At 40.6% G+C, this 24,543-nt stretch overlaps 1 protein-coding gene across 8 annotated transcripts in view; it reads left to right on the plus strand.

Moving 5' to 3' along the window:
• KCNC2 (potassium voltage-gated channel subfamily C member 2) overlaps nucleotides 1–23,909 on the plus strand; it is an 86,462-nt gene extending 62,553 nt beyond the window's left edge. For 2 of the 8 annotated variants that reach the window (XM_083699248.1, XM_083699249.1), the window contains exons 3-5: nucleotides 12,799–13,726; nucleotides 18,031–18,198; nucleotides 20,683–22,806. In XM_083699248.1, the coding sequence (XP_083555374.1) occupies nucleotides 12,799–13,726; nucleotides 18,031–18,198; nucleotides 20,683–20,819 (1,233 nt within the window). In that variant the 3' untranslated portion in view covers nucleotides 20,820–22,806. Of the gene's footprint in view, nucleotides 1–12,798; nucleotides 13,727–18,030; nucleotides 18,199–20,682 lie in introns of all 8 variants that reach the window. The other 6 variants (XM_083699251.1, XM_083699254.1, XM_083699250.1 and 3 more) reach the window with 6 other exon arrangements.
• Nucleotides 23,910–24,543: the final 634 nt, after the last annotated feature.

Here is a 24,543-nt window from a genome sequence, read left to right on the forward strand (position 1 = left end):
CAGTGGATCTCCTCTGATTAAAACTTAGCTGAATACTTCTCCAGAGGAAGAATAAGAGGAAATATGTACTACAAGGAAGGACAGAGGCAAGAAGTCAGAAAGGATAGAAGTCAGAAAAGGATAGAATAGGCACTGGACAACTAGAACCAGAAACCTGCAGGAAGGAATGGGTTGATGAGGAGGAGAAGAAAAGAGAGAGCCAAGGAAAAAGAGTATAATTTCCCAAATAAACCTGTGACTAAAACAAACTACTTTTTATAATGAAATATTTTGAATGTGTGACTATTTGATTGTTTGATTATTTGATTATTGTTAGCCGCCCTGAGCCCGGCTTCGGCTGGGGAGGGCGGGATATAAATAAAATTTATTATTATTTATTATTTTCCATTCACAGTTTAGTAGTAGAGAAATGTATGTATGTATGTATGTATGTATGTATGTATGTATGTATGTTTTTTATTGAATTTATATACCGTCCTATACCTGGAGGTCTCAGGGCAGTTCACAGAAAAGATACATGCTTAATAAATAAATAAATCCTATATAACCCCAGAGTCTTGTTCTGGGAAATTATTTTTTCTCCCACATAGACCAGTTGCTTCTTTTTATATAGTAGGGAGGACAACCACATCTAGAAACCTATTTTTGCCTTTTTTGGTCTGTGCCATGCACATTGCAGGTACAATAATGCTAATATAGTCATCCTATTCTACATACAGGGTTAAACATGAACACGCATTCTATTTCTGAATACAGTGAGCTATGCCCTCTGAGGTTGTTCTGTCTGTGCAAGGACTTATGGTGGCACAACAGAAGTCCCCCCACCTCCCCACAAAATGCTCTGGAAAGTTGGGGAACCCCAAAACAGACTTGGGAGAGTATAGGGAGTTGAGAGGAAGGGAGGTTCTGTTGCACAAATGGAAGTCCTTGTGCAAGTGGGACAACTCTTTTGTATACAGCTCAACAATTTCAGCATACAGTACTCAGAAATGAAATGAAAAATTGTAATTTCTTTAGTACTTTGCACAATATCGCACATTTCTGCCTTTGAAGGGTAAGCTGATGATGCATCTTTAATGTGTACAATATGGCTGTTTCTGGGGTTGATTATAATATCATACTCCAAAGGTTCTCTGCATGGCTTTGCATAATAAACAGCAGCACTCTTTGCTCATATTTATCAACCAATTATGCAACGGCTGGATTTTTCACAGCATTTACAGCTGGGATAATTATAGCCCATACTCTAAAGTTTTCATGAAAGAAATGTTTCTGACCTCTGCATCTTGAAGAACTTCAACAACATCACTTTTCTTGGCCCACAAGCAGTCTGAAAATACATTTTTAAAAAGATGGAAACCATCCAATCACTTCCACAAATAATGATACTCGTAACTAGAGATGTCAGTTAAAATGTCAATGTTTGTTTCATGAATCTAAAAACAAGGAAGAACAGCAATTGCAACAGTGAGCTCATAGGATGTAACCTTGTAAGGTGTCTGGTTTCTCAGAGGAAAGGTGCAAGGCAATGGGAAGTAGAATATGTGGACTTGAATCCCTTCACTGAGGTACAGTTTATTGACACCACAAGAGGTGTCCCACCAGCAGCAGTGAGTTTGGAGAACAAGGAGAAGCAGCAAGCCTAGAAGACAGGAGTCTGTGCTAGAGAACTATACAATTCTGTCACCACACAATCATACAGTCAAACGAAAGACTTATGAGGGGGCACTTCATACATTCCATATGAACCCAGCGATTGACTGCCTCAGCTCAATAGACCTGAAGAAGCGTCTCCACCTCCATCGTTCTACCTGGACACTGAGGTCCAGCTGTGAGGGCCTTCTGGGGGTTCCCTCACTGCGAGAAACCAAGTTACAGGGAACCAGGCAGAGGGCTTTCTCGGTAATGGCGCCCGCCCTGTGGAATGCCCTTCCATCAGATGTCATGGAAATAAACAACTGTAGGACATTTAGAAGACATCTGAAGGCAGCCCTCTTTAGGGAAGTTTTTAAAGACTGATGTTTTAATGTATTTTTAAGCTTTTGTTGGAAGCCACCCAGAGTGGCTGGGGAAACCTAACCAAATGGGTAGGGTAGAAATAATAAATGATGATGATGATGAACAACATCAACAATAACAACAACAGCAACATATTTTTGGGCCATCTGAGGAGTCTCCCAAGTGTGCAGAAATTCCATTTTTTACTGGATGGCTCTGTTTAGCTGCCCTACTTATAAGCATGGTCACCAATTTCACTTTTAGAACACATTGTTTGGGTGCCCAATGGAAAGTAAAGGATGGGATGAACAATAAGGAAATCTCTATCATAATAGCCTGTGACTGCTTAACTCATGGGCCAAATCTGTAGATTCCTGTAGTTCAGTTTTAATCTTTCTCTTCTTTTTTGAGGGAGTTAATCTTAAGTGCTTTGTGATGTCCACCCCAAAAGTGCTATTTATGCATATGATTGGATATATGTTTTGTTTCTTTCCAACCTTGTCTGCTGACATGCAGCCGAGAATTTATTTAGCTTGTTGTGCTCTAGGTAGTCGCTTTGTCAAACTTTCCCTGACCAAAATACCTGACAAAACTACTGAGTGAAACTGACTTCTCTGTCAGAGGGACATCTCAGTTACCAGAAATTCAGTATGGGAGATTCACTTCTAAAAGTCAGAAACTTTGCCCTCCTTACCCTTTTTGTTTTGTTGAAGTTCAGTAGATACAGTAAAGATCCCCTTTACAGTTGCAGAACAGGTGTTCACTCACAGGAGACACCTATTATTATTATTATTATTATTATTATTATTATTATTATTATTCTTATTATTATATATTTTTTAAAAAATACTTGTTTAATTTCTCTGATTCCAGAAAAAGAGAGTTTTAAACCAATTGGTTGGTTAGAAGACACTGATTACTCTGTAACTGAAGTTGAGAGCTATATGACTGTGTTTCAGAATTTCGATTTAAAGGGATAATCATTATGCATTTAAATAAGGTTACATAAATTTGTCCTGGCTCTGTTTAATAAGAGCAACTCTGAACCCATTTAACGTTACCTTGGGGAAAAGGATCAATTACTGTCTAGACCATCTTTGATCTAGGGATGCATAAACTATAGTAATCTGGTGTGTTTCAAAAACAAAAAGAAACTCAGCTTTTAGGTTTTTAGTTCTATCCAGAACTTGTTTTCTTGTTAAAATACTAGTTTAGGTAAAAATAAGATAATTAAAATAATACCTTAAGCTACATTCTGATAATGGAAGAATGCTTCCAACAAACTCATTCCAAAAAATGTTTAAAAATATAAACGATATGTGGTGCTATAACTATGGACTGCCAAACAATCACAGAAGACCTTAGGAATCTCCTAGGAAATGTGAGGGTCAATGCTGCTTGTTCCCCTGATTCCTGCTAATGGTTTTGTCTCAGGGATGCCAGAAGCTTGGCTTGCTTGAAACAACCGAGTCTGTGTGCATTGTCTTGTGGCTCAGTAGTGGAGGCAAGTACAGCCTGAGGATCTGAGACTGATGTGGGAACAGTGGATGGTCCTGGTGGGGTTGAAGCTAGGTGAGATTGGGGGCAGAGCCACACCATATTAAATAAGTGCACCCAACACACACTTAGAGCACACCCACCCACCCGAAGAATCCTGGTGTGGATCTGCCCAGAGTTGCTTTCCCCTTTGGCTTTTCATTGGCTACAAACAGTTCCTATCACTTTTTAGAGTAACATGCAGATTGAATGTGTTTGGAGAGTAGATCTACCCACATTGCATCCTTTGCCATGACATAGTCATCAATCCACAAGTGGTTGCCCATCAGTGTCTCATTGTCTTGGCTTTGTTGCCTTCCTGAGACTGCAAATACCTGTATGGCGATTATCAAGCAACTGGCAGGCCACAAATTATGTCTCACAAACTAAGCTGCATTTGCTCCTTCATGGATCACTGCCTTGTCGTGGTGAAGGGGCTTGAATATGCAATATGCCACTCAATATGCCAGCAAGTTTGGAAAACTCAGTAGTGGCCAGAGGACTGGAGAAGATCAGTCTACATCCCAATCCCAAAGAAGGGCAGTGCCAAAGAATGCTCCAACTACCGCAGAATTGCACTCATTTCACACACTAGCAAGGTTATGCTCAAAATTCTACAAGGCAGGCTTAAGCAGTATGTGGACCAAGAACTCCCAGAAGTGCAAGCTGGATTTCGAAGGGGCAGAGAAACCAGAGACCAAATTGCAAACATGCGCTGGATTATGGAGAAAGCTAGAGAGTTCCAGAAACACATCTACTTCTGCTTCATTGACTATGCAAAAGCCTTTGACTGTGTCGACCACAGCAAACTCTGGCAAGTTCTTAAAGAAATGGGAGTGCCTGATCACCTCATCTGTCTCCTGAGAAATCTCTATGTGGGACAAGAAGCAACAGTTAGAACTGGATATGGAACAACTGATTGGTTCAAAATTGGGAAATGAGTACGGCAAGGCTGTATATTGTCTCCCTGCTTATTTAACTTATATGCAGAATTCATCATGCGAAAGGCTGGGCTGGATGAATCCCAAGCTGGAATTAAGATTGCCGGAAGAAATATCAACAACCTCAGATATGCAGATGGCACAACCTTGATGGCAGAAAGTGAGGAGGATTTAAAGAACCTTTTAATGAGGGTGAAAGAGGAGAGCGCAAAATATGGTCTGAAGCTCAGCATCAAAAAAACTAAGATCATGGCCACTGGTCCCATCACCTCCTGGCAAATAAAAGGGGAGGAAATGGAGGCAGTGAGAGATTTTACTTTCTTAGGCTCAATGATCACTGCAGATGGTGACAGGAGTCATGAAATTAAAAGACACCTGCTTCTTGGGAGAACAGCAATGACAAACCTAGACAGCATCTTAAAAAGCAGAGGCATCACCTTGCCAACAAAGGTCTGTATAGTTAAAGCAATGGTTTTCCCAGTTAGTGATGTATGGAAGTGAGAGCTGGACCATAAAGAAGACTGATCGCCAAAGAATTGATGCTTTTGAATTATGGTGCTGGAGGAGACTATTGAGAATCCCATGGACTGCAAGAAGATCAAACCTATCCATTCTTAAGGTAATCAGCCCTGAGTGCTCACTGGAAGGACAGATCCTGAAGCTGAGGCTCCAATACTTTGGCCACCTCATGAGGAGAATAGACTCCCTGGAAAAGACCCTGATTTTGGGAAAGATTGAGGGCACAAGGAGAAGGGGACGACAGAGGACGAGATGGTTGGACAGTGTTCTTGAAGCTACCAACATGAGTTTGACCAAGCTGTGGGAGGCAGTGGAAGATAGGAGTGCCTCATGTGCTCTGGTCCATGGGGTCATGAAGAGTCGGACACGACTAAATGACTAAACAACAACAAGCTGCATTTGACTGAACTTGAGACAGTGAACTTCTTACCTATGACACCTACATTTTCAGTTTTCGGTGTCCTTGCAAACAACGTGCTTCCAGTTTTGTTTTGTTTTTTAAGAGATGCTTCTGTTTTCTTTTTATGTCCATCTTGGGCCTCTTATCAGAGAATATTAAATGTTGTATTTTCAAGAGCCTATTAAATATTTAAGTCTTTTTCTGTAGTCACTGTATCAAGGACAGTCTTGTAAGTCCTGAAATCAATGCAAATAAGCTAACTGAACCTTAAAATTTGCTATTGAACCCTCTGGTTAGACGCTGTACTTTACATAGCATTATATTACATAGCAAGGGGAAGTGGTAAAGTAGGTGATGAGAATAAAAAGCAGCATATTTTTCAAAGGTTGCTGACAAGGTAAGGAAGGCATTTTTATAGCAGCATGAAACAAATAGGAATAAACTTTTGCTAGCCTCACTGTGTCCCTTCAGAATATTAAAACTGATAATTTCTTGAACAAGCAATGAAGTTTTCTTAATGCTCTGGGGTTAGCTAAAATGAATGAGTAATCAGATACAAACAGGGAATATTTACCTAGATTTGGTTGGGATGAGGATATGTGGGAAATAGTGAATGAGGGCCAAAAGAATATATCACACTTCTGATTGTCAGCATCACATTTCTCGGTGACCAGGGATTTTTCAACACTGCAGTCAGTGAATCCAAGTAGTTGGGGGAATTGGGAGCAGTTCACAGATGGCCCATAAATGGTGAGATGAAGGATAGCATTTTGGGATATTTGCCGTGCAGGGACTAAAAATGTGTGAGGCATGGTGACAAGCTGGGGTGCTTTACAAATAAATGAAGCAATTTTCTTGGAACACTTTTTGAGGTTTGTGTTTTGAGCCTTGCTGACACATCCCCATCATATGTAGAACAAAATATGTGATTCTGAGACTCTGCACTTGTATACCCTACGATAATTCAGCTTCACTTTTTTTTGGTAGGATACTAAACAGAATATTCATAGTAGGTAAGGAGACAACGAGTTTAGATGAGCAGTTAGTTCATCATTACCATTGCCTTGTAAGGGATCCAACACACTGCCGCTGCCGAAAATGGTAAGCGGTCTTTGGCAATGCTACTACTGGTATTACAGAAAGGTGTCAACAGGTCAATTTGCAGATCTGTTAAAATACACTTAATTCATCATCGGATCTCATACGGTTTATACTTTCCAGGTTTAAATCAATGCTCTAATTTTTTAATTCTCATATTTATTGAAAAATCTGCTTTCTAATTGCTATATAACAATCTAAAAACAATGGTCATGCAGGAGAATAATCGAATAGCAATTGTCATGTAGCCCACAAGGCCCACAAGAGTTTATATATTATTTATACAGGCTTGCTTATAGCTAAGCATCTGCAAGCAGAAAAACTCATCTGTTGATAGAAGGGATCCTGATTCAGTGCAGGATCCCACCAGTGGAAGGAAATGGAGTCAGTTTTTGCTGAATCCCCTATAACCCAGCAGGCCCCTGTGTTTCCTCTCATGCTGTTCTCAAGCCCCCCCTTCCCCCCCGCCCCCCATAATGGTAGAATAATTTTTGCCACTGGAATTTACATGACTTTTGTTCCTGTATTAAGAAAGCTGTTGGATTCTATATCTCGCCAGTCAGACCTCTGCTATAAAAGCTAGCTATATTGATTTTCACAGAGCAGTTTGGGTTTCTGCCAATGTCGTCATAAATGGCCAGGGTAAATTGCATAGGGACATTGTACATGTCAGTTAAAATATATCTGCTTGTAACCAAAAATAAGTTTTTGTCTAGCATTTAAGTGTTTCTTGGAAATATCATTCCAGTTTTTGTTGGGAGTTCTGGGAGGCAAGGCTATGAGGCACGATTCCAGTAGTCTCTTGTTCAGATTTCACCGGAGCCATAACCTTCATGGATGGCCTTTGCGTAAGCCCTGCATCTGCATTCAGGCTTACAATACAACCTTGCAAGGTTGTTCTAGGGTTCATGGCGATCCTATGTAGGCGTATAAATAAATCCCAAGTAGTTATTTCTGCTACCATTACTATTGTTGAGGAGCGCTATCATTTGTAGCCTGAAACAAGAGGCTAATTTGTGAGTATCTGCGAACAATGGGCAAGCAGCTGCACCAATTCCACCTGTGCCCTATTGCTGAATGATGCAAACAAACATGGATGACTCATGCTCAAGGTTCATTGCCTTCAGAACAGGCACAGATGGGAATAGATGGGTAAGCAGCATCACACTGGATGAATGACCCAAATGAAAGACGATGTGTCATCCATCCTAAATCATCACCCTTATTTCCATCCTTTATAAAAAACCTCTTATTGAGTCGATTGAAGCGGCACACATTTCAAAACGAAAAGGTGATGGAAGGTGATGGTTGCAATGTTGCGCAACACGCATCCCAGTTAAATTAACAAAGTGACTTTGCTTTGACCCAGGACTCAGCTATACAGCTGCAAATAGAACATTTTAAGTGTGTTGTGAAGTGCAATGTACAAACGTGACACTGGATGGCGAGAGTGAGCTATGGCAATTTCAATGTATTTTTCAAAACAGTTTTTTTTAAAGCATTTTCACAGCATTTTTATATACGTGTGTAGATTCCATCCCAGTATGAGCACAACGGAAGCCGCTCGAGTGCACATGTGGCCACATTCTTACTACTTTCTCAGCATGTGGCTGTTTTAGTTTTTAGTCCATCTATGTTGACTTCCTAGGGACACGGGTGGCGCTGTGGGTTAAACTACAGAGCCTAGGACTTGCCGATCAGAAGGTCAGTGGTTTGAATCCCCGCGACGGGGTGAACTCCCGTTGCTCGATCCCTGCTCTTGCCAAACTTGCAGTTCAAAAGCACATCAAAGTGCAAGTAGATAAATAGGTACCACTCTGGTGGGAAGGTAACGGCATTTCTGTGTGCTGCTCTGGTTCACCAGAAGCGGCTTAGTCATGCTGGCCACATGACCCAGAAGCTGTATGCTGGCTCCCTTGGCCAATAAAGCGAGATGAGCGCCGCAACCTCAGAGTCGGCCACGTCAGGGGTCCCTTTACCTTTACTTTTACCTTTATGTTGACTTCCAGGAGCAGTTTGAAATTGAGCTGTCACCTTCCCCCCACCAGCTGGCTATGCTTACTTGAAAAGCCACTTACGCCTCTTTCCCCTAGTGTGTGTGTGTTTTTAAACAGATGAAAAGCATTCTCAGAGGCTGCAATTAAGTGTGCAAGAGCGATGGGCTTGCTTAACCCTTACACCTTTCTTTTCTGCTCTTTTGTGTTCATTAGCAGGTACCCAAAGCTGCTTTCACACCCATGGGGAGGAGAAATGGAATTGCCATCACTTTTCCACCCACAGGAGAAAAACACCTTGGGTTAGGTTTTTTTGGGGGTGGGGTAGGGGATGCAGTTTTTCCTGCTGTACTTCCACTCCTGGTATCAGCCTCCAAGGCTGCTTTTCCAAAATGGGGTGGGAGGGAAAAAGACACATGTAACATGTCCTTAAACAACAGCACATAATAACTATATTATCCATGTCGAGGTTTGCTTATGGTGCAGAAAAGTAGCACAGGTTGACTCAAAATTACAGCTGCATAAAAGGTCATGAGAATGAGTCCCAAGACACAATGTAATGTAGGCAAGGATAAATCTCATTTTGTTGGCGTGATTATAATTTGTATGATCTTTCCTGTAATTATGATTGCTTATTTATTGAAATCATTTGTATACCAGGTTTCATTTGTATACCAGGTTTCATTCAGAGGATACCAAAGCAGTTCACAGTACAATAAAAAACTACAATAAACAGAAAAACAATAAATTAGGAAGGTCCAATAAAATATTAGCGCTTTTGTGATGCCAGAATGAAGGGCTTAAAAACATAATGTGTATATTTGTTTCTAATAAGAAACTGTCTCTTCCTCCCTTCCTATCCCATATATGCATGCCAAGAATGTAGCTTGGTTTGGATAAGATTGCAAGGTTATCGACTGTTCTATTACCAAAATTAGGAACATCTCATCCCTATGGGCTTCCTTTCTTCCTTCTGTTCCCAGGATGTCACTTGGTAGACTGTGGAACAGGAAGTGCAGTCACTTTGATGGTGATGGTGATAGTGATACACTGGTCTCCTTTGAATTTCTTTTACAAGGGCAACAGATATAGGCCTCACTTGTTCTGTACTCTTAAAGGAGTATCATATGATGCTAAATTCATGGCTTAGGCCAAAGAATCCTGGGAACTGTAGATCATTAAAGGTGCTGACAGTTGTTTGGAAGCCCCTGTGGCTCTGCGTGGGCAATAGGGGATCCATAAAAACAGTCTGTTGATGATTTACATTTTCTCTTGCTTCTTTTGGTGTTGTTCTGCTTTGCTATCAGGAGTGAACAGGATTGTGGTGACACTGGCATTATGCCAGAAGAATCTAGCGGAACCATGGGATCAGCCTACAATTTGTGGAAGTTTCCATATTTTTGCCCCAATAGCCCAGTTTCACCTGGGTGAGCTAAAATACACATTGGATTCCATTTTAGTTCAGCAAAATATGTGGAATGTTGATTACACTCATGTCCTTTCAATATTACACAGAGTTGCATTGTTGCTTCCTATGCACTTTTATAGTCTGTTGTTCTGCCAAGATTACAGCAGTATATTTTCAAGAAAGCAGCTAACTATACGGAAAAGACTTTCCTAATAAGCAGTGAGGCTCTCATTTCCTGCAACTTACCGTAATTGTGACTTGATCTTTATGAGCTTCCTGCATTGACCAGTTCAGTATTTTGCAGCACTTGAATGCAATGGTCCCAGTTCAGCAGGGACTAAGAGACACTTTGAATTTTAAAAGACCCTGAGGTGAAAAGTAGAAATAAAGAAATGCTCTGGAGTTTTATTTTTATTTTAAGCATTTATGAAGTGTGGCCTGGATTTATGGATGTGATTACTTGATTGTGTTAAAATTAGGAGTGCTCTAAGCAGATTTTGGGGAGGGTTCTTAATGTAATTACTAATAATGCTCTGTGGATTTTATAGTGATTATCTATTACTCTGTGCCCTTTGTGATAACAGCTTAAGCAAGCTAATTTTAGGTCTGCATTCTGCAATAATTAAAATGAAATGTCAAAAATGTATTTAAAGAAACAGAGATAAATGCATCCTTTAAGATGTTGTACAGAAATAGTAATATTACTATTTTTCTATTTGTGCAATCTAATTATATACGAATTTTATAGTCTGTCATTGTTATAGTTCTTTATCTGCCAATTCTTTGAAATTAAAAGCAAGTCATAGTTGTCTCTGACTTCCAGGTTGAGGTTTAGTCCAGGTACAGGTGACAGTTGAGCTTTGAAGGGTTTACATTAATCTGTTCTGTGAAGCTGGTTCTGGGAAACATTTTACAGCCTAGGACTTTGTTATATAAGGGTGGAATAGGTAAAAAGGAAAAGGAAATGACTCCTGGATGGTTAAGTCCAGTCAAAGGTGACTATGGGGTTATGGCGCTCATCTCGCTTTCAGGCCGAGAGAGCCGGCATTTGTCGACAGACAGCTTTCCAGGTCATGTGGCCAGCATGACTAAACTGGTGTAACAGAACACCATGACATAAACCAGAGTGCACGGAAATGCTGTTTACCTTCCTGCCACAGTGGTACCTATTTATCTACATGCACTGGCATGCTTTTAAACTGCTAGGTTGGCAGGAGCTGGGACAGAGCAACAGGAGCTCACCCCATTGTGTGGATTCGAACCGCTGACCTTCTAATTGGCAAACCCAAGAGGCTCAGTGATTTAGACCACTGCACCACCCGCGTCCTCTGAAAGGTGGAATAACCTACAATAAATAACCAGGTCAATATTCTTCAGACAGCTGTCTCTTCCAAGGTGCTTCCTTTTTTATATTACCTGGAGGGGTAACAGTGCAAATGGGTTCACTGCAGAATTAACTTTCTGCTGTCCCAACATAGTCTATGGGTGGTATCCTATGAACTTGTTCCACTATCATAAGGACTTTGGGTCAACCAACCCAACTTCCTCTTGCTCTTCATTCCCTCTACACCACGAAATCTGTGATGGGTTTTCTCCCAAACCTCTGGAGCAGATGCACGGGGGAAGGGAAGGGAAGGGATGTTCCTTTGCACAGTGGAAATCCTTGTTCTGGCACTATTTCACTGGATATTGCCCTACACATCTTTATTTAATTAAGGATTAAGGACATTTTCATGCCCTGAGGTGATGTAGGAGGCCAAGTGAGCACTGCCACCCACTGTCACTGCAGATGTGCAGTGTGTGAAGAAATACACAGCTTCAGTGAAAAAGTAGTAAGGAATGAAAGGCTTAGCATTGTGGTAAAAGTACCTGAAGTCTGCTGAGAATCTCACCAACATGCATTATTCAAATTCAGGACATCTCTACATTTACTAGAGTTCTCCAGAGTGTTATATGCATATTATAAAGAAACATGAGCCTTCAGGATACTTTAGAAATAACATTTGATTGCTGACATCCTGTGTATTGACATAAGCATCTGCTTGGCAACTGTGGCAGCTATATGCTGGACTAGATAGCAATTGGTCTAATTGCCATCTGTGATTAAGCCCTTCAGGCAGTTCATAGCATCCTGAAGGGCATAAAATCAATGCTGGCTAAGGTATGTGGTAGAAGCTAAGCACATGATATTCATCAGTAGCATTACAACATGTTTCTTAGCTGCCATCTCTGTTGCAGGAATGCTAGATGTGTACTTAATAAGGAAATGTTTTAGTTCACTAAAAAGGTTTTTATATTTTTTTCCCCTGAGAAGATAAAGCCAAAACAGCAACTTTCCTTACTCATGCTTCATTAGACCATTCCGGAAACCTTCTAAGGACTCTATACTGCATACACAAGAGCCAAAATGAACACAATTCAGAGGATTTACATAAACAATGTTATTCAGGAACCTTCATTTTGCTTATAAGTTATCACTAATAGTTGTCACATCCTCTGTCCCAGAAGTTATTTCTTCTAATCCCATATATGGAGGGGGGACACTGTGCAAACTAAACATATGGACGAGCCTTGGCATTGGCAATAATTTTCAGTTACTTCCTAGAGAGTTTATGAATGAAGTCGGTACTTCTGGCTTAATTTAAGCCTTGACTATAGTTACTCAATAAAAGCTACTCCCAAAAAGTCTTTTTGTCCAGATCATTGCCCACAATGCCTGTTTTGTAGTTCCAACTGGGGAGACCAGCAGGTGAATTCTTGATATCAATCTTATTGGAAGCAACCTGATGGGGAGTCTTTGCACTCAAGCGTGCTATAAGTTAAGCTACATGATGCTTCTCATTATGTTGGGGTTTTTTGAAACTCTCTGATTCTGATACGTGTCTAATTTATTTTTCTTTGCAGTTCATTGCGTTTGCCTCTTTATTCTTCATCCTACTTTCAATCACAACCTTTTGCCTGGAAACCCACGAAGCATTCAACACCATCAAAAACAAAACAGAGCCAACCATCAATGGTTCTGAGGTGATTCTGCAGTATGAAATAGAGACGGACCCTGCTCTGACGTATGTTGAAGGAGTATGCGTGGTGTGGTTTACATTTGAATTTTTAGTCCGCGTTGTTTTTTCACCCAACAAACTTGAATTCATCAAAAACCTCTTGAATATTATTGACTTTGTGGCGATTTTGCCCTTCTATCTCGAGGTGGGCCTCAGTGGGCTGTCCTCCAAAGCTGCTAAGGATGTGCTTGGTTTCCTCAGGGTAGTGAGGTTTGTGAGAATCCTGCGAATCTTCAAGCTCACCCGACATTTTGTAGGCCTCAGGGTGCTGGGTCACACGCTCCGAGCAAGCACCAATGAGTTTTTGCTGCTGATAATATTTTTGGCATTAGGAGTATTGATATTTGCCACCATGATCTACTATGCTGAGCGAATAGGAGCCAGACCGAACGACCCTTCTGCTAGCGAACACACAGAGTTCAAAAACATCCCCATTGGCTTCTGGTGGGCTGTGGTCACCATGACCACTCTTGGGTATGGAGACATGTATCCAAAGACATGGTCAGGGATGTTAGTGGGTGCTCTGTGTGCTTTAGCTGGGGTGCTGACCATAGCCATGCCTGTGCCTGTTATTGTCAACAACTTTGGAATGTACTATTCTCTGGCCATGGCGAAACAGAAGCTTCCGAGAAAGAGAAAGAAGCACATCCCACCTGCTCCTCAGGCAAGCTCCCCTACATTTTGCAAGACAGACTTGAACACAGCCTGCAATAGCACACAGGGGGAAGTCTGTCTGGGCAGAGACAACCGGCTGATGGAACACAATAAATCAGGTAGGACACCGTCCGAAACGCATGTCTGGTATGTTTGGCAGTACAAGGCGTCAGAAAGCATCGAATCTTTCTGCAGCTAGAGGAGGTAGTTGACACACCTCTCCCTTCACTCACTGTTTGTATATGTCAGTCTTGTAGATGGCAAAATAGTTACAGCATAAGAACGATGTTCCCAGATCTGTGCATTGCTGATCTGTAGTGTTCGCTAGGTGTTTCGTGAACAGTGCTTTTTTGTGACAGTACTCAATGGTACCGAGTACAATCACCTCTTTTCTTTGCTGCCCATAGCAGCCATTTTGTGCTGGCACCCACAGCACTTTTATCAAGATAGAAGTACCAACACCTCATTTTTATTTATTTATTATTTTTTTCCAAAAAAAAGCACTGATTGTGAATGCTGAGCTTCCTTTAATTTTCCTTCTTTCTTCATAATTCTTTTGTTTTACTGGCGGCATCTACTGTTTCTTTTGCCTGTTGCACTGTACAATGTTTGGTTTTGTTTCCTGCATGCCTGTTCCTGTACAGCTGTGCCTCCATTTTGTTGAACTTCATGGCGTTTTGCGTGGTGTTTGTCTCTTCTGTCTGCTTTGTCTCTTTTGTTTGCTTTGCCTGTGCCACACTGGTGGCATGAAATATTAGAAGTGGTATAAAGAAACATTCATTTAAACATGGATGATTAATCTGGGCCTACATTCAGTGCAACAAGTAACACAGAAGGGGGTTCTCTAGATTTCAAGGAGAGCATTTCTTTTTTCATAGATTGGAATGACCCCCCCCCCCGATCTAAGGGAACAGCTCATGAAATTACATTTAAGCTTAGACTCAAATTTTCTTACTTAGAAGCAAGAGGTCCATTGAATTTCATTTGAAGCTTTCCCCCTGTTAGGATGCTTAGAACATCACATCTTGTAGGCAGAGGTTACAACATGGACAAGATTTTAACTAACCGTGCAATTCTATAAATGCCTACTAAGAAGTAAGTCCCACTGAGTTCAGTGGAGCTTATTCCCAGGTAAGTACGTATAGCATTGCAGCCATGGTGCTGTATTCTTAGAGACTTTTCATAATTATATTTAATATATAGAAGCATAAAATTTCTCTTGAATCAGACCAAAGGCCCTTTTATCCAGTGTCCTGTTCAGCCAGATGCAAATGGGAAGTCCACAGGCAGGGCATGAACACAGCAGACACTTTCCCCTTGTGATTCCCAGTACAGTCGTACCTTGGATCCCAAACGCCCTGGAACTTGGATGCTTTGGCTCCTGAATGCTGCAAACCCAGAAGTGATTGTTTCGGTTTATGAACATTCTTTTGGAACTTGAACGTCTGATGGGGCTTCTGTGGCTTCTGATTGACTGCAGGAGTTTCCTGCAGCCAATCAGAAGCCACTATTTGGTTTTCGAACGTTTTGGAAGTTGAATGGACTTCCGGAACGGATTCTGTTCAACTTCCAAGGTATGACTGTAACTAGTGTTGAGATGTATACTGCCTCCAACCCTGGAGATAGTATGCCACCATTATGGCTGGTTGCCATTAATAGCCGTACCTTCCAATCTGTTTTAATTGCTTGTAAAGCCATTACTACAGGTTGTGGTAGTGAATCCCAGAATTTAACTATGCACACTGTGAAGAAATGCTTTTTTTCTGTCCCGAATCTTTCAGCATTCAGCCTCATTAGATGGCCCCACATTCTAGTATTATGAAACAGAGAAAAATCCATCTTTTCCTACTTTCTCTGTAGGATGCATAATTGTATATAATCTCTGTGGTTTCCCCCTTTTCTACCTGCATTTATTTTCCAAACTAAGGATCTTCAAATATTGTAACCCTCCATAGAAGAGTTGCATCACCCTCCTTGATCATTTTGGTTGCCAGCCGTTTAAATGATCAATTACTGTAATGATTCACAATGCTTCTCCCCCCACCTAAACATAAATAAATCAAAGTAATAATGGAGATGCAGAGAGAGAGATAACTGCTGCTTTCTGGATTTATGGTCCCAGTGATTTGTCTTTTAAGGATATCAATGAAAGTAGGTGCTCTTATAACTCCACAGCTATTACAGCTAATTTCAAAATCCCTTGGAGATAATGAATCAAAAGTGTTTATACTGGGGGTTTTCCTGGGGTTTTGGGTGGGGATACTAAATTTGAACATTTGGGGAAGTATGAAAGAATCTTGGAAGAGATTAGATACAGTGGTTGGAATATGCTGTGCTTGATTGGTACTTACCAAAACGACTCCCAAAGTGATAAGGGCCACCCTGTTTACAGGTCAAGATGAAGTCCACAGTGTTCAATTACATGGCAGTGGTAGGGAAAGGTTATAAAAAGAGAAATCTTGAGAAGGGGAAATATATATATATACAATAAGGTAATAAAATGTGTCTTTTCCCTTTCCAGTGCCTTTAACATCTGGCTCTCCAGATGTTGACAGACCAATTCCCAGCAGCCCCAGTTTGCATAACTAATGGCCACAGATGACAGATGTGTCTGGAGGGCCACAGGTTTCCCAACCCCATTTTAAATTCTAGAATTATTATGGTTAGCATTTTAAAAGTAATAAAATAGATCACTGTTCTGAAATATTAAAAGCCCTGTTATCATGATAAAAGAGCCTATTAATCAAAAACTGCAGATGTTTAAAGAGGGATTAGGCATTTTAATAACTATTAACTGCTCTACGGCAGGAGCTTTTACTTCCCCCTCCACAAGCTTTATTAGGTATTGCCACAGTTAGCTTTTAAGATGGACACAGGGATGTGCCTAAGCACCATGAGTGTAACTAAAGGGAAAGTAAAACACACCATGTTTGGTTTGCTAATTCTTGCCTAGGCTGCAGCCAGCCAGACCACATGAAGGGATTAGGGCTGTTCAGATCACCCTCAAACCAACACACCCTCAAACCAATACACAGCCCAAAGCACAATTACCCTTCCAAAGATTCGGTGTGGTGTAGTGGTTAGAGTGCTGGGCTAATATCTGGAAGAGGCCAGGGTTAAAATCCCCACTCAGCCATGAAGTTCGCTGGGTGACCTTGGGCCAGTCACTGCCTCTCTGCTTCACAGGGCTATTATGAGGGTAAAACAGAGGGGTGGGTGGGAAGCATGTATGCCATATCGAGCTCCTTGAAGGAAAAGTGGGACATAAATTTAGTAATCAATCAATCAATCAATCAATCAATCAATCAATCACACCTCTCCCACTTTTGCAGCTCAGTTCTCCTACCAAACAATGTACAAGCATGCTTTTATTAGGGGGAATTGTGCATAAAATTGCACACATAAAACAGCAAACCTAAATGCATTATATAAGGGGAATCTGCTTGCAAAAATTTGCACTGTATTTTGTGCATTTTAGTAGAAATGTGTGCTAAAATGCTGATGAATTTCCATGAGGGTTTTGTTTTTTAAAAATGCAAATGGCTGCAGAAATGTGGAGAACTTTAAGACGGGAAAAAGGAGAAACCGAGAGAACCCAAAATCGACAGACTGATCCATGCCTACCTCTGTGTGTGCACGCACTATTAGAGAAGCAAGAAGATTCCTTCCTAAACTTGGTGCCATGTGGAAGGGAGAGCCATTGTCTTTACCCTTAACCCAACATGGCACCCTGTGTGCTTCTTAGTGAAGGACCACTTAGTCTTGTGATACTCATATAATAATGTTCAGCAGACCTGCATGACTTGTGACCCAGCAAGCTGTGTACTATGGTTTGCAAAACAGTCCCAGGAAGACAGAAGAAAAGAGGTTCATCAAGCTTTTAGCAGGCCATAGGACATGGTTTGTCACCTGCGTTCAAGTTGGGCTTGCCTGATGTGAAGGCACGACTCAAGCACGGTCTCTTACTCTTGAGTAAGCGCCCAATATATTAGTTAGCAGTAGACCTGAATAAGCTATTCTATGGTTATATGTGAATTTATTTTAGTAGTGGATATGAGTGTGCCATCTGTATTTAGTACTTACTATTATTATTTGGCAGCAAAATCTGACTTGTTTTTAAGTACTGAAGACACTGAAGCAATGAGTATAATATTGAAGATGGCAACCGTTTAAAAAGCCAAAAATCAACATCAAAATATTTTTTTCCTTAACCAAATAATACAGATGTGCAACTTTGTTCTATTTCTATATTAACAAATGACCATGAAGGGCCAACTCTCCCCATCCCCCAATTCAAGAACTAGTAGTTTTTTTAATAAATAAATAAATATTAACTTAAGTAACAGGCTGTCAGGCAAGTTGTTTGTGATGTTTCGTTTCCTCTCTGGCTATATTATGTAAATGGGCATGGTGCTTTAACCAGTGTTATCAGGTGAAGACAGTACAGAAAGTGAGCAGCCACTGTCACCTGTGGAAAGGCTCCCACCAATCAGACGCTCTAGTACCAGAGACAAAAACAGAAGAGGGGGAACATGTTTCCTACTGACAGCAGGTGATTACGCGTGTGCTACTGATGGAGGGATCAGGAAAGGTATGGACTCTTTCATTAGACTATAAAAGTTCATCCAGCACTGTTCTTCTGAGTAAACCTGGAATGAAGGAGATGCGAACAAATGCTATAGAGGAAACATTGTATTCAGACTAATGCATTTCTTCTTCTTCTTCTTCTTCTACTTCTTCTTCAGTTGTCCTTTTCTTGCTTCCTCTTAAATAACGGTCTTGGCTCATCAATCCATCCAAAGATATGTCTGCATTGTTTCTGATAGGTGTATCATTCATGGTTTCATTTGTCTGTCCTGTGCATAGATAAATGTAATTTAGGTCATGTTCATTAAATCACTTTCATAACAGTTCTTTAGAAATTGCTTTGGGATATCTTAAATTCCAGTTAAGGACTCATTAGTTTAATTTAGTAATATTTTAGAAGGATGGTTCAGTTAAGAATGTATTGTACAGTGGTATCTTGGTACTCGATTGGTTTGGCTCCTGAACAAATAGGCTCCCGGACACCACAAACATGGAAGTAAATGTTCCGGTTTGCAAACATTTTTTTGGAAGTCAAACGTCTGACGCAGCTTCCGCTTGAGTGCAGGAAACTCCTGCAGCCAATTGGAAGCCGCGCCTTAGGTTTTGAAAGGTTTCGGGAGTTGAATGGACTCCCGGAATGGATTACGTTTGAGAACCAAGGTACCACTGTAGTTCTAAACACCAGAGCCCTAATGTGCAATACACTTAGTATTTTGGAAAACATTGACATTGAAATGTGAGGCTTTGATGCCATAGGTTAATAGGCTAAAGGTGAACCCACTTACCCAACACAATATTGCTGCAGGCAGGCCAGTGTTTAATAATAGTTTCCCATGGCAAGCTATGGAAAGGTCAATGGCATATTTGCCTATTAAAACAACTGCATACATGCATTATTGAGTTTCAGTCCAATCCGGCCTACCAGCTGTGTATACATGAGTTTTTAAAAATATAGCTTTATCAGTCATCTTTCCTGTATTTGTTTTGGGAAACACTGGTGGTAGTTGCAGCAATTGTGTGCTTAAATTGTGGATGTCTTTCAACATGGGGTTGGCTCCCCCGTTTGAGAACCACTAGCCTAAACAAGATGTGCTTCTATCTCTTTTCTGTCAAGCAGAGATTTGTGTGTATGGGGAAGCCCCATGAAGATAAATGGGACTTTACTCTCAGGTAAACTTTAGGGGACGCAGGTGGCGCTGTGGGTTAAAGCCTCAGCGCCTAGGACTTGCTGATCGAAAGGTTGGCGGTTCGAATCCCTGCGGCGGGGTGCGCTCCCGCTGCTCGGTCCCAGCGCCTGCCAACCTAGCAGTTCAAAAGCACCTCCGGGTGCAAGTAGATAAATAGGGACCGCTTACTAGCGGGAAGGTAAACGGCGTTTCCGTGTGCGGCTCTGGCTCGCCAGAGCAGCGATGTCACGCTGGCCACGTGACCCGGAAGTGTCTCCGGACAGCGCTGGCCCCTGGCCTCTTAAGTGAGATGGGCGCACAACCCCAGAGTCTGTCAAGACTGGCCCGTACGGGCAGGGGTACCTTTACCTTTACCTTTTAAACTTGTTTAGATTAAGGCCAATACACAGTTTTGGTTTTTCAGTGTGCTGTAAGAACCGTGGTCCTCTTTCCATGCACAACACTCTGTGACATTAAATAGTAATGACGTTCTGTTGCTTAAATAAAGCACCCATATCTTGCTTTAAAAGTAGACACTTTCACAGTACAGTATCTGTGAAATGAAAATGTCTAGGGGTGCAGAATTCTACGCTAGTGGTGAATGTTGTTCTATAATATGTAAATTCTGGTTATTTTAGGCTTAAAAGAAGTCATGCTTTGTTCCTATAATATCAGTTGGATTGCAAATAGTATGTACTGCACAGATCACTAAAAACCTACATATAAATAACACATTTTAATGAATTGCAAATCAGTTAAATATTGCAAACAAGACACACTTTAAATAGTATTAGATAGAGCGTCAGATGCTAAATCAAAGCGCTTCTGGAGATGGAGCTTTTTTAACAATACATAATTTATTCCTCTGCATTTATGATTGCAAAATAACTTCATAAAATTAGGTAAGAAATGATTGTGGTTTAAAATATGAAGAACTGGCATTGACACCAAATATATATATATATCTATATACCTGTATATATCAAATGCTTTCTTCATCTGTTTTGCTTATCACCCTGAATTGTAGTACAACATTCTCTATATGCTATCATTGCAGTTCTACTGAAACCACTGGGCTTGCACTAAGTAGACACCCCCAGCTCATTGGCCTTAACAAAATTAAGTATGTAGTTGGTCTGAATTCATTTAATGTCATTAGTAAGAATAGCACCATTTTATGTTTTTCTCTGTTGTTATAAACAGTCTTAGCATCCTACTCTCTTAGAACCCAATGAGCAAGAACGATTACATTGCATTGCATTGTATTGTTTGTCTACTTTCTGGCTGAACTCAACTGATTTCTGTGCATTTTCTCGTGAAAGGCTACGAAAAATCCCGAAGTTTAAACAACATAGCTGGCATGGCAGGCAATGCCCTGAGACTGTCTCCAGTAACATCACCCTACAGCTCACCTTGTCCTCTGAGACGCTCTCGGTCTCCCATCCCATCTATTTTGTAAACCAGATGGGCATCAGCTGGCTACATAGCTTTAACTGAAGTGCTGTTTATCACCTAATGGAAATAAGTGTAGCATTAGCTGTGGTTTCCACTATTACAAGTATAAATCTTGTGCGATATAACTGTCAGCAGCAAGCAATGCCACTTGGGTAGCTGAAGACCCCAATTTTGCTTATAAGATCCTCTAAAGTAGATTCCCCCCTCACCTTGTACCTGATTTTGTCCTATCTTACCACAGCAATAAAAGGACAGTTAGTGGACTTCACTGGCCAGTACAAATAAATAAGCATATTTTCAGGGAGATACAGTAAAACCAATGTGCTTCCAATTGATAACCATTCCATTGGACCATTTCTTGCGACTCTAGCCCATCTCGAAGATGTCTGGAATCTTGTCTTGATTGCATAGAATGTAACTTCAGTCTGATCATTTGCATGGACCATACTGTCTCCATCACTTGAAATCCGTCTTGCAGACTAACCAAGACCACAGATGGCTCTGGATTGTGTGGGTTTGTTGTTTTATTCATTGTACCATCTTGCTGAAATCAGGAAAAGAAAAAAAACCACGACCAACAGGTCCACATGTGGGATTGAGCTGTTTTTATTGTGCTGCTTCTTAGTTCTTTTTATTTATTTATAACTTTCCCCCCAATAATATCTATTTCTTGATTGATTAATTTTGGTACTGGACTGATGTATCAGAGTTCTGAATGTTTTCGGTTGTTTGCACACAGATAACTGCAAAGAGGTTGTCATTACTGGTTACACGCAAGCAGAAGCCAGGTCTCTTTCTTAATGGCTTGGGGAAGGCACAAAACATGAAAGAAAGGTAAACACCATCCAGGCTTGCAATTTTAAGATAGCAAGTTCTGCTTGGCCCTATAATGATTTCCCTTCTGCAGGGTTCTTCAACATTTTCAGAGGCTGAGTGCCATGTAAAAGCAAGAAGTATACTGGAGTTTTAATTTTTTTTGCTATAGGTATTAGGAGGGCAATAGTTTTCAAAAGGGTTTTTTGACCAGCCTTAAACCTCTCAAGCTTTCACAATTTTCTTTCTGTCATATATTTTTTTAAAGATGCTTTGTCTTACATGTTGTTTCTGTTTGTCTGTCTGGCTGACTGTCTGACTGTATTTTTCATCTGTCTCCATAAAGCACAGTTGCCTTTTTCAAAAATGCTCCCTTCATATAAGATTAGCTGCTAAATGCATTTCCTTCTTCCCCCCACTTTTTGATATATGTATCTATGCATATCTCAAGTGTAAGCTGATATCCTTTTAGTGAGCACTTCTTTGACATTTCCCCCGAGTGTGGGATTTAACAACGGTTCTACCATTTCAATAGGGTTCCTGCTTCAATCCCACACCCTTAGCAATCTGCATTCATTCTTGTGTTGAGACTTTATCCCCTACATCAGCTTTTTCTTTACAATAAAACAAGACAGCCTTGTTTATGCAGCATCATGAATGCAGTCGCAACTACGACGTTTTGGGCTGGTGAGGAAAACACCCAGCAACGTAAAAGCCTTAGAAATATAAGGGGGGTGGGGAGAAAGAAAATCAAACAGTGTCATAATAAATCCTTGAGATTGTTGAAAAATCCCTGATTTTTGTATGTTTATTTTTGTTAGGAAAAGAAGTCTATTTGACCATGTAACATATTATTCTGTATATAGCCTAGCATGAACTGCATGTGAAAATTTCTTGTACAAGAATGTATTTATCAGTACTTACCTTTCTGATACATAGAGATGTACATTGATTTAGTTTTGGTAAAGAGCGCTGGCAGATATAGATTAATGTAATGTATATACTTAATATGCAAACAGCTTCTAGCAAAGGAATTAATATCTGGTGCTGCTGTTATTGGCTACAGTGTTATACAGAATTTATCATGGATTTTTGACTGCTGAAAAAGGGACAATGGAATTTAGCCATACCAAGGACTGTACTGGAAAGAGACTGCTCCTCCTGAATGGGTCCTGATAATCACCTGCCGCCTTGAAGAGATCCTTCCAATTTCCTATGGAAGTGGAGCTTGTTATGGGGATTAAGGACCAATTCCAACTGCTGCTGCTGCCGCCAGCAGACACAATTATTAGTCACTATTGATGAATCAGCTGTACATAGGTTGTGTGTGCATGGAATATCAGCTTTAGTCATCTATGCCAAGAGATGCTGAATTCAAAGACATCATCTCTGAGACTCCACGGGGAAAAAAAAAAAGGCCGACACACCTCTTTGTGTATTCTTCCTGGTCCCTACAGTAGGTTATGCTGTGGATCATACAGAGGCACACATGTTTAACAATAGTGATGTAAACGCTGTCTGTCATAGGTTTCCTCATAACAACTGTATTTTTGCAAAGTTTGTAACTCATGAACGTTACTGGCATGGGATTTTGCTACAAGTCTTTATGCTCTCGGTTCGCCATATCTATATTTTTATGAATACTAGTGAACATGCCAACGTTTTGGTTTACTTTTGAAATGGATAAGAAATATGTGACTGCAGACATAAACAGTAAAAACAGAGAAAGAGAGAGAGAGAGAGAGAGAGAGAGAGAGAGAGAGACCACAGTCTTTGTCTAGAGTTCTATAGAAGCGTGTGTGTTTTTTTAGTTCATTGTTACCTCAGACTTTAGGTATTGAGAGAAATAAAATACTGGCAGTAAAAATATTATAGGTTTTTTATTGAAACTATCACAGAAACAACATCAGTAAATATAAAATATAAAATAGATCCTAAAAATGTATATTTTGCATAAGAGAGATATTCTTTACCTTTTTGTGATTTTTGTGGTAAATTGTTCAAGTCTATTCTATGTCTATGATACTTTGTAGCCGGGTACTGTGTAATAAATTACATTCTCTCCATCCTGTTCAATAAGACCTTCTCCAGAAACTGTGTGTCACCCTGGTATTTTGAATGTAAGGACCTTTCCCACCTCTGAAATTCTGTATTGTAGACATTTTTGTGAACATGTCAAGGTGCATGCACAAGCCTGGTAGAAGCCAGTGGCCATGTAACTAACAGAAATGGAGAATAAAATTCAAAAGATCCAGGGAGGAGGTTGGAACATACCTTACAATGTGGCTTATCATCTTTCTTTAGTTTCCTGTTTTCTCATTCCTTCTGTCTAGTTCAAGAGTGCTTGGCCATTCTAACTGTTGCTTGCATCACAAATTATTTCGGGAGTAAACCAATGTCCTCTGGTTTAATGAAAGGGGAGAGACGGATGGAAGGGGGAAGAGGGGTGAAGCTCATCCCTCTCCTAATTGTTACCCCTTAAACAAATTAATGCCCACCTCTAACTTTTAGCCCTGTTTTATACTGTTCACTTGTAATTCCCATATATACAATCATACTTGGTTTTTGAACAGCTTAGTTCTCAAACATTTTAGCTCCTGAAGGCCACAAACCTGGAAGTGACTGTTTGGAAGCCGAACGTCTGATGGGGTTTCTGTGGCTTCTGCTTGGGTGCAGGACCTTCCAGCAGCCAATCAGAAGCTGCACTTGGGTTTCCGAACATTTTGGAAGTCAAACGGACTTCCGGAACGGATTCTGTTTGACTTCCAAGGTACGACTGTATGTAGCATTTTCAAATTCTTAGCTGTGGACGTCCAAGGCAGCCCAGCTCTTCAGAATGGGACCTTGAAGGCTTCCTCAGTTATTTGAAACTGGATCTCAAACAAGCGAGGGGTTAGGAGGTTAGTGCTATTGAG

Source organism: Podarcis gaigeae, assembly GCF_964106915.1.
Source record: "Podarcis gaigeae genome assembly, chromosome: 10".
NCBI lineage: Eukaryota > Metazoa > Chordata > Lepidosauria > Squamata > Lacertidae > Podarcis > Podarcis gaigeae.